The 16,161-nt window shown below is 40.8% G+C and overlaps 2 protein-coding genes across 2 annotated transcripts; both read left to right on the top strand.

Annotated features, from left to right (window-relative positions):
• Positions 1-978: 978 nt before the first annotated feature.
• slc25a20 (solute carrier family 25 member 20) lies at positions 979-9,633 on the top strand. The gene is made up of 10 exons (XM_083938397.1): positions 979-1,087; positions 1,184-1,302; positions 3,922-4,014; positions 4,116-4,243; positions 4,335-4,425; positions 5,160-5,277; positions 5,989-6,061; positions 6,139-6,248; positions 7,399-7,523; positions 8,681-9,633. Exons 2-10 carry the CDS (start codon positions 1,198-1,200, stop codon positions 8,741-8,743), a joined length of 906 nt encoding a protein of 301 aa, XP_083794523.1. The 5' UTR covers positions 979-1,087; positions 1,184-1,197; the 3' UTR covers positions 8,744-9,633.
• A 722-nt stretch (positions 9,634-10,355) lies between these two features.
• prkar2ab (protein kinase, cAMP-dependent, regulatory, type II, alpha, B) lies at positions 10,356-16,011 on the top strand (the record flags this gene model as incomplete). The annotated part of the gene is made up of 10 exons (XM_083939194.1): positions 10,356-10,605; positions 10,885-10,920; positions 11,007-11,146; positions 11,763-11,869; positions 11,949-12,102; positions 12,193-12,294; positions 12,421-12,495; positions 12,588-12,653; positions 13,404-13,542; positions 15,887-16,011. The coding sequence occupies 10 exons, from the start codon at positions 10,356-10,358 to the stop codon at positions 16,009-16,011; spliced, it is 1,194 nt and encodes a 397-aa protein (XP_083795320.1).
• Between the last annotated feature and the right edge of the window lie 150 nt (positions 16,012-16,161).

The following is a 16,161-nucleotide window of genomic DNA, read 5'->3' as shown; positions in this document are numbered from 1 at the left end:
TTTGTTTCCCTCCAAAACCCTTTCTCTTTTCCCTTTCCATTTGTGTTGGCTTTCTTGTACACCTTTGTTTTATACAGTCTACATGTTAATTTGTTGTATTAATGAAATGTTGGATAAGCATCTGTCCAGGAAATGTTGTAAATTAACATTGTGATATTTAAAATGATAAATTACAAAAAGAAAGAAAGAAGTTTTAATATACATTAAACTGAGGACTGACTGCGGGCGAAAGACAGACAATCTGCACACGCTTAATAAATAACTTATGATTTCTTGTTTAAATACAGTATAGGGTCATAGATATTTACAGTTAATGGACACAGTTGTGGCACATGAAGTATATTTTATCCTCAGTATATTTCTTTATCTGTATATGCAATCTATGTTATAGTAATTGTTAATTGCGATGTACATTTTTTACAATATAACAATATTACACCTTGTCCCTCTTTTCACCTTAATAACCACTAATAGATGTGCAATGGATACAAAACAATATAGTAATACTTATGACATGAAATGTATTTTTGACATAAGCAGAGAATTTAACTGACTTTTTGTTAGTAATTTTATGTATGTTTTATTTGAATGTTGCACTGGTACATAATTAAATAGTAAAAACAGCTTTCTTTATGTGTATATTAGTTGCAGCTGAAATTTAAAGACAAAAAATCTCAAGGTTAATAAACAACATATTATAATGTATTAGTTAAATATTATAGTGAAATATTTGTTATTTGTGTTTTTAATTTTATTTTCAGTGGTATTTATTTTTCGCTTGGGTCTTATTTTAACACTTTTATCACATGAAGCACTTTGACTTTGTCTGTAATAGGAGACACATCAAATAAACGTATCATTATTAATACTATTATTGTGATAGATATAGAGTTTATACAGTTTATTTTTACTATTTTAAGTGTGTGCATTTGTGTGGTGTCAGTTTCCACCCGGACGCAAAACAGAGACGCACCGAGTACAGCGGTGTCGCAGTCAGAGCGGTCCGGGTGCAGAAGTGGGTGAAAGGTCCAACAGTCAGGAGTGACAGCAGACACTCACACACACCTCACACACACACATCGACCAGGTAACGTGTCATTTCGTTTTGTGCCGTATTTCCCGTGAGTGTGAGACTCGTGTCCGGTGTCGGGTCCGTTCATCCCGCTGTGTTTTTATCTTCCAGCTCAGGAACTAAAAATGTCCAAACAGCCGCAGCCGATCAGTCCGATGAAGAACTTCTTCGCCGGGGGATTTGGAGGCGTTTGCCTCGTCTTTGCCGGACATCCACTCGACACCATTAAGGTGATTATCCCACACACCTGCATTACACTAGGAAACGACCGCACAGTGCTTCAGCCGGCGACCCTGCAGACACACAAACATATGTCGGCTGTGTGGAGGAAACATTAATGTCTCTGCAGAGCCCTCATGAGCGTACCAGGACCTTTGACCCACTGTTACCCTGTTACATGACTCATCTGGGGCTTGGGCCTCCTGACAGGCACAGACCTCACCTGGATAGTGTCAGTGTAGTTCAGATCTGCAGCAGCCTTTATTACTCTCCAGTCTCCAGGTTCACTGTGACGTCTATAAAGAAAGACTTCAAATCTACAACTTGAAGCTCAAAAATGACAATCCTTCTTCTCAGAGATCATTGCCAAACAGTAATAATGCTCGTGCCTTGTTTTCTACTGTTGACAGGCTAACAAACCCTACAGTGTCAGTAGCCCCTGAAATGCTTTCCACCAGAGCCTCCAATAAATTTGCCTCCTTTTTAAATGACAAAATTCAAAAAATTAGGCAATGCCTCCACATAAGGTGCAGGACATGTGCTGTCCGTGTGTTCACGTAAAACTAACTCAAATACCATGGCAAATTTTTCATGTGATTAACCTCCAGACCTTGGAGGACATTATACAAAACCTGAACTCCTCCTGCTGCCTCGATATTCTCCCAACAGACCTTTTCAAAGATGAATCAAACATGGCCTCAGATCTTCTACAGATTGTAAACACGTCTCTTCTTTCAGGTGTCTTTCCACAGGCCCTGAAAACTACTGTCATCAAGCCTCTCTTTAAAAAGAACAATTTAGAAACCTCACTGATAAACAATTATAGACCAAGATCAAACCTCCAATTCCTCAGCAAAATCATTGAAAAAGCTGTTTTTAAGCAGCTGAACAACTTAATGATAATGAACAGCTGTTTTGATGTTTTCCAGTCAGGATTCAGACCACACCACAGCACTGAGACGGCTCTTGTTAAGGTCTTCAATGACATCCAGTTAAACACGGACAATGGCAAAATTTCAGTCTTAGTATAATTCGATCTCAGTGCTGCATTTGACACAGTCGATCACAACATATTACTAGACTGTCTGGAAAACTGTGTGGGACTTTCTGGCGCAGCATTAAAATGGTTTGAAGCCTACTTGGAGGACAGTGACTACTCTGTGTCTATAGGTAAATACACATCTGAGCGGGCAAAAATTACATGTGGAGTTCCCCAAGGCTCCATTCTGGGGCCTCTTCCGTTTAATATCTACATGCTGCAACTCAGATCATAAAAAACAACATATGTTACCACAGCTAAGCAGACGACACACAAATCTGCCTTGCCTTTAATAGAGCCAGTTGGCCGATATTAGCTAACGGCCGGTATATTGGTGTATTAAGGGCCGGGCGATAATTCAATATTATCATTTATCGTCTTTCATTGGAATCGTACCAGGATAAAATCAGATATCGAAATATCGTAATACACCGTTACATTGTCTAAATTGATAATAACAAGCATATGCCACTGAAAATTAGTTCTTATTATGAAAAAAATATTCAGTATTTTTCATTTTTTATGTATTTAATTCGCACAGGAGGAACACAGGATTTACCGTGTGGTTATCTCATTTATTTATTGAATTACCAGAGAACATGCTATATCGTGATCATATATTGTTAAATGATCTATATCTAGATAGAAGATTCTGGCGATATCGTCCAGCCCTAGATGTTTATGTGGGGTGTAATAAAATATCAATGCACTTTTGTACACAATATTATGTTCTGTACCAATTCGCAAAAAACATATTTTTAATTAATACATGCAAAGATTATTGTCAGACAGTGGTTGTTTTTGTTTGGTTTAAACCCTGACTGTTAGGTAGCAGTGCTGTCATGTATTAACTGTAATGATGCTGTGTTCTTGACACTATGACGGTTTTCCTTAAATGTGTAACCCCTGGGTCTTGATGCGTATTGTATCGTCATATTGCTGCCAGTACACAGCTCGAGTGTATAGATGCACTTCAGAAATGCCAATGGTGTAATAGAGGTACTTTTAACCCTATATCGACACATTACACATTTAGGAGTAAACTAACAAGCTGTAAACACAACACAACATCTTATCAGCTTACAAAGTCATTAACAGAAGCTGCAGCTCACACATCCAGCAGACTTCAAAAACAGGTGCTTTTTGGACTCAAGAACAAGACTAAAAAAGAGGTTAGACTTAATTTCATAGTTGACAACTAACCGATTTATCGTTCTCTACGCCACAGCTAGTGCCATTTTTCCCAACTGTTTTCTTCATATTCTTATTAATAAGAACAATGACTAATACAAGCTAAATCACATGTAAGCTAATTTGATGGCATTGAGGAAACACAGTAATGCAGAAAAAGTGCGACATGTGGGGCTCTAACACAGCTGGAGCGTGCATCGCGTGTTATCATCCATCAGTGTGGATGCTCATCATCGGTATAGTTCTTGGTGCTTTACTCTCTACATAACTGACAGTCTGGTTTTATGGTTTGTGTTCAGCCTCATCCTACAAGTGTCAGAGTTCACCTTTTTCTGTTACTGTGATGCTTGATCATTTATGTGTGAGGTCAATACAAAGCACATGCTCTTTTCTCTCTCAGGTCCGTTTACAGACTCAGCCCAAACCAAAACCCGGAGAGAGCCTTGTGTACGCTGGAACCATCGATTGTTTTAAAAAGACGTTAGCCAAAGAGGTGAGGATGCATGCTGTCTTTATGTCTGGGATATATTAGATAGAACATTGTCTCTGTCCTCCACCGTGCTGATTTGTCTACGCCATCTTCTTCCCTCTCAGGGTATGAAAGGACTCTATAAAGGCATGGCGGCCCCGATCATCGGAGTCACTCCCATGTTTGCTGTCTGTTTCTTTGGATTTGGACTGGGCAAGAAACTGCAACAGAAAACCCCCACTGACATCCTTACGTAAGTTCGCTCAGTCGAAAGTGGTCGTGCTGTTCATGTCGCCGTTTCAAACGGTCTTTGGGTGATAACGTGTGCACGCTGCCTCCTGCAGGTATCGACAGCTGTTTGCGGCAGGGATGTTGTCCGGTGTGTTCACCACGGCCATCATGGCTCCCGGAGAGCGGATCAAATGCCTCCTACAGGTCAGAGGTCACGAGTTTGTACAGAAACACAGGATCAAATCACTGTGTCCTTGGTACTGAGTTAAAGTGGAATTCCAACGTATTTGCATTCCACTGTCTTTTTCAGCATGAATCTACACCAAATAAGCCATCGACACAGTTTTTTGTTGATCGCCTTTTTAACAGAGAAACCCTCGAGAGTCGCTAACAGACGGACGTGGCTAACACTGAGTAGCTCGGGCAGTGCACTAAACGCATCCAAATAGTTTTTTTTAACCACTCATACTGCTCAAAATAAGACCAAACCGCTGCAGTAGCATGATAAGAGTCCCTACACATTAAACGAAGCACCAACAACGTAGTTGGAGAACCCAGAGTTTATTAAAGTCTGTTTTACGATGCTACAAATCTTAGCAGTCGGCCTAGAGGCTTTGAGCGGCAGCTCATACAAGTCGATTATCAAATACACTGGAGTTCAGTTCAGTACTTTCCTCCTTGAACTGAAGTCCAGTGTATTCGATGGTTCAGCGCACCACCCAAGCTACTCAGTGTTCGCCATGTCTGTTAGCGACTCTCAGGGATTTCTCTGTTAATAGAAAACGAAAAAAACTGTCTTTATGAATTATTTAATTCATATTCATGCCGAAAAGACCATGGAATGCAATTACGTCTGATTACCACTTTAAAGTGGAATCACCAGGGCGAAATGAATCGAAAGTGATCTTAAAATAATGTGTGTTTCTGTGTGTGTCCAGATCCAGTCAGCATCAGGGCAGGTGAAGTATGCAGGACCCATGGACTGTGCTAAGCAGCTGTACAGAGAGTCTGGGATCAGAGGAATCTACAAAGGCACCGCTCTGACGCTCATGAGAGGTGCTGCGTTACTCTGACAATAAACCTCAGACCAGACAGTTAAGACAGTTACAATAGATAGATAAAACACCAGAGAACACTTCACATAAAAGTGTCCAGTGGAATTTTCCTGTAAACAAAGTTCCTGTTTGAGGCATTCTCATTTAAAAAACGTTTCCTGTTGACTCACGATCTATCTCTGAATGACTTAACACAATGGCGATTGAGCCTTTGGTCCCACAAAGCCCTTGCGTTTATAGGATTGCAAACTGGGTGTCTGCGGCGACGCCTACAGCTAGTGGCGTGTTTTTCCAACCCCCCATTGTGATTGGTCCCCCAGAGAGGGTGGGAGGAGCTAATGTTACGCTCTTCAACTCACTTGTGTGTGAAGTAGTGTGCTGTTTTTTTTTTTTCTCGGTCTCTGCTATAAAAAACTAGAATTACCGCCCCACGGTTGTATGACTTCAATAACCAGTCAAGTTGCAGTTTACATCAACACCAACTGTCCAGATTTACAGAATATATGTAGTAAAGACCTTGGTAAAAGTTATTAAGTGTATTTTTTTGGCGAAAGTGTGAAACGCAACTTAGAGGGCCGAGCCTACATTCATAGAACCTGGGGTTACACCATGTAACCAACATTATCGATCAATTAAATGTAACTAGGTTTCATGTGTTATGTAGGTAACGGTGCAGCTGAAGTGACTCTTTCTTTTTTCCTCTGTGACTCAGATGTTCCAGCGAGTGGGATGTACTTCACGTCCTACGAGTGGTTGAAGAACCTTCTCACGCCAGCAGGAAAAAGGTAAATATTTGTTCTTTTAACAACCATTGTAAAACACTGACCTGCGACTGGTTGAACCTGTGTTCTTCTCCCCGCAGCCATAACGAGCTCAGCATTCCCAGTGTGCTGTTTGCTGGGGGGATGGCCGGGATCTTTAACTGGGCGGTCGCAATCCCAGCTGACGTGCTCAAGTCTCGCTTCCAAACAGGTTTGTTTTTAGATTCTGTTTTTTATATGTTGAATAGAAGCTTATGTCTGTATTATACTGGATATTATAGCATATGAAAGTAAAAAGTGTTAAGTGCTGATAATTCTGTCATCCGGGTTGAATGATTGGGGCTGTATCGAAGCAGCAGTAAATACGATGACTGTGTTTTGAAAAAGAAACATCACCTGTCAGTGTACAATAGGAAACAGCCAACGCCCATCCTGTAAAGTTCAATTCAAAACAAACATTAATTCAAGTATGTTTAAAGACATATGAATATTTGATTTGCATCTATTAATAACTCTAGGATTAGAAAAAGAATGATTTCTTTACTTTCAGTCTCTCCGTTGGCCTGGATTTTAAGAGTTTTAAGTGTTATCAATAGGTGTTTTAACACTGGACAGCAAGTCTACAATTTGGCTGCCTTTTTGCCGGCCTGGTCCGCGTATTCAGACAGATTGTGGCAAATTTCCAGCCTTCCTCCCAATGTGCCGGCTCGACCCCACAAATATTGGTAGCGCGATTTGCATGTAAATAGTTTCGCGGCTTGCCGGCACATTGGGCAGAAGTGTCGATGACGTGAACTCTTGTGCGACCCACAGCCGGGAGTTTTAAAAGCATAATATCGACCGTAGAGGACGCACATAATCGTTTTTTCTTTTTTTTACTTTAACCTTTTAAAAACTTCAACTTTTTTTCATTATTGTTTTGAAAGTGACACTGGAGTTACAGGGCTAACTTCTTCTGACGCATGTGTTTTGTGTCACGTTTCGCTTCTTGTCACGTCACATGTTTATGCCTATCCCAGGAATATTATACCTCGGTTAATCATACACAGTACGGCAAATTTCCGCCTTTGCCTGGCCGCCAATGTGACTGCTTTTCTGTATAAAAACACCTTCTGTTACAGAGAATAATGAAGAATGCGTGTAGGTTATGGCCGTTATTCAATTATTCCATACATAACATATTATGGCTTCTGTATTGTGATTCTAATCGTATTGTGAGGTTGTAGGCAACACCCAGCCCCAATCTAGATGTGCTACGTCCAGTTACCTTTGATTTACTACTTATAGACTTCACTTCTGTCCATATTGCTGCAGATGACCTTTTCACTAGGTTTGTCTTATTAAAAATTTCTCTCCCGCAGCTCCTGAAGGAAAATATCCCAACGGTTTCCGGGACGTTCTGCGGGAGCTGGTCAGAGAGGAGGGCGTGGGCTCTCTGTACAAGGGCTTCAATGCTGTCATGCTTAGAGCTTTCCCTGCAAACGCAGTGAGTGCACTTAACTTATTCCTCTGTTTCAGGAACACTGTGAAGGGCTCAGATGTACCTCTGACACCAAGAAGTGTTCAGCCAAACTGTAAACTGGTTCACCAGCATATTTTAACATCCCAGTAAAGCAAAAGCTGTTCCTCCATCACGCACCAGAAGAACCGTTTTTTAATTTCCAATAACGTAAATGTGCACCTCTGGACCCTAATCAGCGTATTAAAGCTGCTACAGAGATGCACCAGTGCATTGGCTCTCGTAGGCGTCATGTTTTTTTTTAATGAGGATGTTAAAACAAATTACACTTTTTACAAAAATCTTTAGATAATCCCGTGTTTGTCGGACAACATGTCATTTTTTATTTGGCCAATTAGAATAATATCATCTAATTTTAAGCATTATTTTTGCTACTGAACGTAAAGCTCAAACAAATAATCAATTAATCACCTGACAGAGAATTAATGAAAAAAAAGGCCAAACATTTGAATTTGCACCTTGTTATTATGTGATCGTAAAGTATAACAGTATATTTTTTGTTTTGGACGTTTTTTTATTTTTATTTATTTATTTGGCTGTAGGAAAGCATGACTTTTATGCTTATCTGACATTTTACAGATCAAAGAAAATAACTGGAAGACGAATTAATAATAAAAGTGTGTTACTATTCTACATAGTAGAGCATAGTAGAGAAGTGACAGGAATATCATGCAGCAAAGATCCCTGAAATCAATCTGAGGATGTTCCAGTTACGTCGTCAGCATCTTAAAGTTGTGATCAGCTCACAGTAAAAGTCTGCTGATGTGAACAGTTAACTCCTGCTGTTACAGGTCAAATTTATGCATAATGTGGATTCATTAAAAAATATTTTACACAGCAGTACAAGACGTCTTTACACCAGGTACCCCAGAATCAGAGGCTAAAAGTCCTTGATGCGGCAGCCCCGGGTTCAATTCCCACCTGCGGCCCTTTGCTGCATGTTGCCTCTTTTCTCTCTCTCCTGTTTCCCGTCCAAATGTCCAAAAAAATAATAATATTAATAATTAAATATTAATATTGTGCATTTTGTCAAAGAAAACAAAAAGTTATGTTAAAAATCTGTTAATTCTGTCACTATTCTGCACAAACTAAAGAGTCGTGTCTGTGTGTTTCTTGTTTTTCAGGCTTGTTTCTTAGGATTTGAGCTCGCAATGAAGTTCCTGAACTGGTTAGCACCGGACCTGTGATGAAGACTCAGCATCGCCTCGTACGTGAATCCCAGGAACAGAACTGTTTTATCACAGCGCAGTTATTAGCAGAACACACACACACACACACACACACACACGCACACACACACGCAGACAGTCGAATGTTCTCACTCCTATTTTGTTTTACTTGTTGTCTTTAAATTGAGTTGTTATTATATAGGAACAGGAGTGACGTGAACATGCCGTGCCTTACCTTTTGTTATCTGCGAGCAGGTGCACATATCAGGGAAAAGGTGCATTTTGTTCTACTGTGTGTGTTCAGTTTCTGAATCAGGGCTGTCCTCGATTAAAGAAATTCTTAGTTGACTAGCGCTCCACAAAGAGAGAGAGAGGGGAAGACATGCAGCAAAGGGCAACAGGTCGGAGTCAAACCTGCGGCCGCTGCCTCGAGGACCTTCAGCCTCTTTACATGGGGCGACTGCTCTAACCACTGTGCCACCGGCCACCTCAATGCTCCACGATTGTTTGGACTGATCGATGAGTTGATTTAATCGACAGATCTTTTAAACTAAGGTCTCCACAAAGAATTATGCAAGAGAACCACTTTAACTCTGGTGTTTACCAGAGATGTGATCATGTGTTTCTTGGAAATGTGTCTTTCAACATTTTTTAAAAAACCATAAAAATGACACATCAGAACCGATTTACAGAAATCGCATTCGACTAAGCGGGGGCAGCCCTTTCAGCAGTACACGCCTTTCAAACAGTCTGTTTCCTGTGAGGTCACCTACACTCGGACCACAGATGCTAGCTACACTCTCTGTTTGTTTTAATGTGAACTTATGAAAGAAGTCGTCAAGATGAGATTGATTGAACAGAATATGAATGTCAACATGTAAAGAAATAAACAAAAACAAAAAACAGAATCTACATGTAGAAACTTTTTATTTGGATTTGTCGTCAGTGAAAGTTGAAGCCTCAATTGTTTCTGCTTATTTAGAAGGATGATATAAACTTAGCAATAATAATTCATTAAGTCAAAGGAATTAAAAGAGAAGAGAAATAAAATAACAGAAGGATTAAAATGAGTAATGGAAATACACAGTATTAGTAAACCAGAGTCTTTTTTTCTGTTTTAAAGATGTAATAAATAATGTCGATTTCAATCATCAGCTGTAGTTATTTATTTTCCTCCTGCAACATTTCACACTTAAATAACACTGAAAAATAAACAGTGGAAAGTCCCCTCTCCCCCTCTTTCTCTCTTTTTTCTTTCTTTATTCAATTTAAGGGGCTTGGAAAACAAGAGTTAACTTTGCCAAAGCAACTGATACATCTCTCTCTCTCTCTCCCCCCCCCCCCCCCCCCCCTCTCTCCAGTCGTCAGTTCTGAGTCGTTATCCATCTGACAGTTGTTAATTACTTGTGTTGTGAAAAGTCCTGGTCAATATTTTCCGACAGGCCGCACTAACTGAACAAATCAATCTGCTGCTGAAATGTCACAGAGTGGGAAAAGAGGAGGAGGAGGAGTCTGCTCCTGCGGTGATGATGAGGATGATGTTCCGGACAGAAGTTTGTCTCTCAAACCTTTGACATTTCAGATCAGTATATTTATTGTTTAGATGTGGAGTCAATAGTGAACCTGCACGATGAGTGATGTGCAGATACCGGCTGGTTTGAAGGAGCTGCTGCAGGGATACACCGTGGAGGTGCTTCGCCGCAGGCCGCCACACTTGGTTGAATTTGCGGTGCAGCATTTTACACAACTTCTGGAAGTCCAAAGAAAAGAGCAAAGAGCCACGAAAGGCAGTGTCAGACCTGCACGGAAAGGAGTGTCCTTTGGAACAAAGTCAAACAAGCCCAAAAAGGACAATGAAGAGGGGGAGGAAGACACCGTTAGTGAGTATAATTATATCATTTTGTGTTTGTTTTCTGCTCCATCTCCTCAAAATGAAAGATATAACCTTAAGGAATGAAAGAAAGTCACACAGAGGACTGAAATTTGCAACCTCCTCAATGTGTGGAAGTCTGACCTACAAGGTCAGTCAGGCAAACATTCATGTGAACCAAAACATGGTTACAAATGTCCACTCCACCTGTAACTACACACACGCATTTAATTTCCTTTGCTTGAATAGACTCGTAGAATCTACTATGTCCACCTCTGTCTCTCCGCAGAGTCCACCACCAGTAAATACAACCGCAGAGTTTCAGGTCAGTAACTGGAACAATGTGCGTAATGAATATTAATTCATGTTGAGCACCGTACAGTGCAGGTTCAAGTGCTTGTCCTGCTCCAGTTTGTGCAGAGGCGTACGACCCCGATGATGATGAGGACGATGACGCAGAGCCTCGGGTCGTGCATCCCAAAACGGACGAGCAGCGCCGCAGACTTCAGGATGTGTGCAGAGACATCCTGCTGTTTAAAACACTGGAGCAGGTACAACACCGGTTAACTTGATGGTGATGATGGTGGTGATGAAGTTAGACAAGCACATTTACTTAGGCAGGTTTTTGGGAAATTACTTGCATTTGCAGTTATTTCATGGAGACAGCTCTCTTTCTCTCTCTCTCTTTCTTTTTCTCTCTCTCTTCACTACCTTAACCATTTGTACAAGCCGCCCCAATTGACTAGTCTTTAGTCTGAAATAAAGAATTCAGTGTGTTTTCATTTTTAGTGTGGAGTTTATGTTTAAAGTGTTAACTTCTCTTTACTTTTATATTGCTTCTTTAATTGCCTTTCATTTACAAAACTTGACTCTGAGAGATGTACGCAAAAAAGCCAGTGTATGCATCTCTTTAAACAAGTATCCCCGAAGTCAGACACACACACACACACACACACACACACACACACACACACACACACACACACACACACAGAGGCACCCAATGTGAGTTTGATGTATAAAAAGAGCAGACAGCCTCGACTCATTGTTTTTTTATATATTGGCGTCCTGCTGCTCTGTTTACTGTTCCCAAACATGGATACGCAGCATTGAGAGCGGTTGAAAGGTGCTGCACAAATAAACTTAACTGCACCTGACATCCTCCAGGAGCAGTTCTCTGAGGTTTTGGACGGCATGTTCGAGGTGTTGGTCAAACCTCAGGAGCACATCATAGACCAAGGAGAAGATGGAGACAATTTCTACGTCATAGAGAAGTGAGTGAAACATTTTAAATTGTTTTTATTACACTAAAAAGTGTCTTGTGATGACTTTGACTCCTCATATCTTTCCCAGGGGTGTGTATGATATTTTTGTGCAGAAGGATGGCGCAAGTGTGTGCGTTGGAAAGTATGACAATAAGGGCAGCTTTGGTGAGCTGGCTCTAATGTACAACACGCCGCGAGCTGCCACAATCATCGCAACACAGGACGGCGCCCTGTGGGGCCTGGTGAGTCCCCACCAAAAAGGGTTGATGATCTTGAATAAAAAAGAAGAATGGCAGCAAAAATAAAACACATGTTTTGTTTGGTGTTTTCAGGATCGAGCCACATTTCACAGGCTGATTGTTAGAAATAATGCGAAGAAGAGGAGGACGTATGAGGCCTTCATCGAGTGTGTTCCTCTTCTGAAGTCTCTTGAGGTTCGGATTAGAAACACAAACTAAACAGACGAGACAATCTTGGAATAAATGGATGTTAAGTCACCTTATGCTTGAGGTTTGACAGCGGTGTATTTGTTGTTTCATGCTTCTTTTCTTTTTAAAAAGCTCTCTGAGAGGATGAAGATTGTAGATGTTTTGGGAGCACGAGTGTTTAAGGATGGAGAGCGCTTAATAACGCAAGTACGGTGTTTGTTTTTCTTGGCTGCCCGTGTTCATCAATAACAACTCCGACTTTATAAATGTAGTGTTTTTGCTGCCTTCTTCGCCTCCAGGGAGAGGAGGCCGACTGTTTCTACATTGTGGAGTCTGGAGAGGTGAAGATAATGATAAAAAGCAAAGTGAGTGTGTCCAACACTATAACTGAATCTATTTAAGTGGCCTCTGGCTGGTTTTATTTATATACTCAGTGCTATATTTACATCTTTTACATTTGTATTGTATTTTTTTTATCCATTATGTTTTAACAACCTAAAAGATTTTTACTAATCTATTTAGTGTCATTTTATTATATTTTTTACTATTTGTTTTATACCTTAACATGATATGGTTTAAGATACTTCTGGACCTGTAAGAACTTTTTAATTTGCCATTTCCTCGTTTTTCCATATGTGTGTATGTGAACAAAATCTACCTCCAGGTACCAATAAAGTAACATGACCTGATATTTCAGATTATTCAACCTATTTCATCTGTAAATGTGATAGTTTTTTGCTGTTAGTAAGACGAGATGGGGTCGTCCCTATGTTCCCCAGGTCCTAGCGTCTCCTTTTTCCCAAAAAGGGTCTTATATTCCTAGGTCGCGTAAGCCTTCGCTAATTTAATTCAGCATTTTGTTAGGGCTAGGGGTTACGGTTAGGGTCAGGGTTAGGGGGTAGTGTTAGGGTCTACATAGGCATATTTGCCATTGAATTTGGCACTGATTGTGGAAAAAATAACAGACAGGGAACATTGGACATTTTTTTAAAAGGGGCCTATGTTCCCCGGTCACATACAAAGCGGGGAACATAGGTACGCTCCTAAAGTGATAATGTGTTTATGGTGATGTGCTAAATGACTGCGGGCCTCACAGGTTCCTTTGTCTGTTACAGACGAATGCAGGCCAGCAGGAAAACGCAGAGGTGGAGGTGGCTCGCTGTTCTCGAGGGCAGTATTTTGGGGAGTTGGCACTGGTCACCAACAAACCTCGAGCAGCATCAGTTTATGCTGTGGGAGAAACCAAATGTTTAGGTAAGACACGGCTGTTTGTCATTCTTTGTGTCAGGAGGAACGGCACTTTAATTTTTAGGTTCTGCACCTCATGTTCAGTGTAAGAGACCGGGTGGATACTGGACTGGGCTTTTGAGTGTAAGTGGGGCTGTGCAGCCGAGACCAGAGCAAACACGGTAATCTTCGTACAGTGGCCGTTTTATCAGGTGCTCCTACTAACAGCACAAAGAGCCGAGGTCAAACAGGGTGAAGAGGCACAGTACCTGACCACATATTAGAAAAGGCAGTGTGTGTGACCACAGGGATAAATTGGGCAGCAGCCTCCGGACATCTAAATCGCTACCTGTCGGAGTTCAGTTCTGTCTCATCCAGTGTCACAGCTTTGCCAACTCTCACACTTTTGTATTTGATTTCAAATTTCAATTAAAGTGAAATTCCGGTGTAAACTCATCCCAGTCTCTTTCTAGGTAAATACACTCCTCAAAAAAGCCTTCGAGCCTTTTTTGGTGTAGTAAGAACTAATGGAGAAATCAGGGACAGAAGCTAACAGCCAAATCCGGCTAATTAGCTCGGGACAGCAAGTTGAACGCATTAAAACAGCTTTTTAACCACTAACATTGCTCAAAATAACACCAAACCTTTGTAGTCGCATGAAGAGTCCTGACATATAAAATGAAGCACCAACAACGTAGTTAGTGAACCCGCAGTTTATCAAAAGAGTGTTTTAAAAGACTTACCAACCAGCTTCTCCTCGTAGTAAAGTCTATTCAAGTGGATTACCAAATGCAATCCAAAAGGAAGGAGCCCATTGACGATTTATTCCAGCAAAACACGTAACCATGGTTTGTGGCAGTTTGGTGAAATATAAGTTAATAGTAGATTGAAAAAGGTTTGGAAAAGTCTCACACAGCATCTTTCCTGCAGCACCGAAACATCACGATAGATCTCAGGTAAAGCCGAGTAGCCTGCAACTTGAAGTGAAGAGAGACAGAAACTTTCCATAGGCTGCCACTGCGGTACGATGACTGCGCTCTGATAAACCAGTGGCTCATTGTTTTGAGTCTGGACATTGAGAAGCTGATCGAGACGCTTAGGCAGAGGGATTACCCTGTCTGCTGCAAACATTTTGAAAAGGACGACTATATAATTCCTAGGAGAGTTTCTGACCCAAAGAAGGTGTTGCTTGAAGAAGAACGCCTTTCCACGAGTGCAGCAACTGGCTACGTATACTGCCACAAACCACATGTTTACGTGTTTTGCTGGAATAAATCATCAATGGGCTCCTTCCTTTTGGATTACATTTGGTAATCGACATGAAAAGAGCAGCTGGTACCGGGGGAGTCTTTCCAAACACTCTTTTAATAAACTTTAATAAACACATACTACATTGTTGGTGCTTCGGTTAATTGGTAAGGACTCTTCTCATGCTACTGCAGAGGTTTGGTGTTATCATGAGCAGCATTAGTGGTTAAAAAAGATATTTTAATGCGTTCAACTTGCCACCCAAACCTAATCAGTGTTAGCCGCATTTGGTTGTTAGCGTCTGTCCCGGATTTCTCCGATCAGGCGCGTTGCTAGCTAATGAAAACATTCGGGGCTGTAGCCCAGAATAGTCCCCCTCAGACGGGGGTTTCGGGAGAAATTTTTGAAATTGGGCTGATGAACATGCAATTGTGATGTAGTTTGAGAAGGACAGGAAAGACCTATGGTTATGTGTGACTCCCGTCGGGGCAGGTCTACTGAGTAGGTTAATGTTTCTGTTAAGAAAGGTCAGCACAGACACCAGCAGCAGAATGAGACATGAGAACAGCCTACAGCCTCAGAAACATGCACTGACCCGATGTCAAGTGGACCGGGTTGAATCCACTTCAGGTCTCCTGAAACTGTGCAGACTAGAAGACATCACTGCTCTGACGGACGTTTTCTCTCCTGACTGGTGTTTGGGTTTAACCCGTTAACTGGACACTTTCAGCTGAAAGCGTGCGCGGTTGCCATTCCTGCTGTTTCACTGTGATTTAAGACATAATATCCACTGATCCTCATGATTTAAATAACTTTAAATACGCCGTTTTTTGTTTTTTTTACCTCCTGTTTAACATATTGATCCTCAACAACAAAAGTTTGTATATTGAAACATCTGCTGAGTTTGTAATGGACCCCAAAAATCTCAAGACTTAAATATAAATCCTGGCACTCTCTTAAATTTTAAGCTGTTCTATGATCAAACATGTCTCTTTATAAAAAAACATTTGTACAACAATTTCTAATGTTTTAGACCGTTTCACTCCTTTTTTTGAATAATCCGTCTTTAACCTGCAATGGAATGGCATAATCTTAATTTACTTTCTATTATTATTTCTTTCAGTAATTGACATCCAGGCGTTTGAGCGTTTGCTGGGACCCTGTATGGACATCATGAAGAGGAACATTTCCCAGTATGAAGACCAGCTGGTGGCACTTTTTGGCTCCTGTGTAGATTTGAAACACTAGGACGAGTAATTTTAAAATAAAGTGTTTAAGTGAACTCCCCCTTGAGGTAAATGTAACATAACAGCCTTCCGTTTTACAGTATATTCAGTATTGTACTGTACTCCTAAAACATTTTCAAACTCATGATGGTCAGTTTTATTAACGTATATA

This window comes from Echiichthys vipera, assembly GCF_963691815.1.
Source record: "Echiichthys vipera genome assembly, chromosome: X".
Classification (NCBI taxonomy): domain Eukaryota; kingdom Metazoa; phylum Chordata; class Actinopteri; order Perciformes; family Trachinidae; genus Echiichthys; species Echiichthys vipera.
This window is presented reverse-complemented; position numbering and strand designations above follow the sequence as displayed.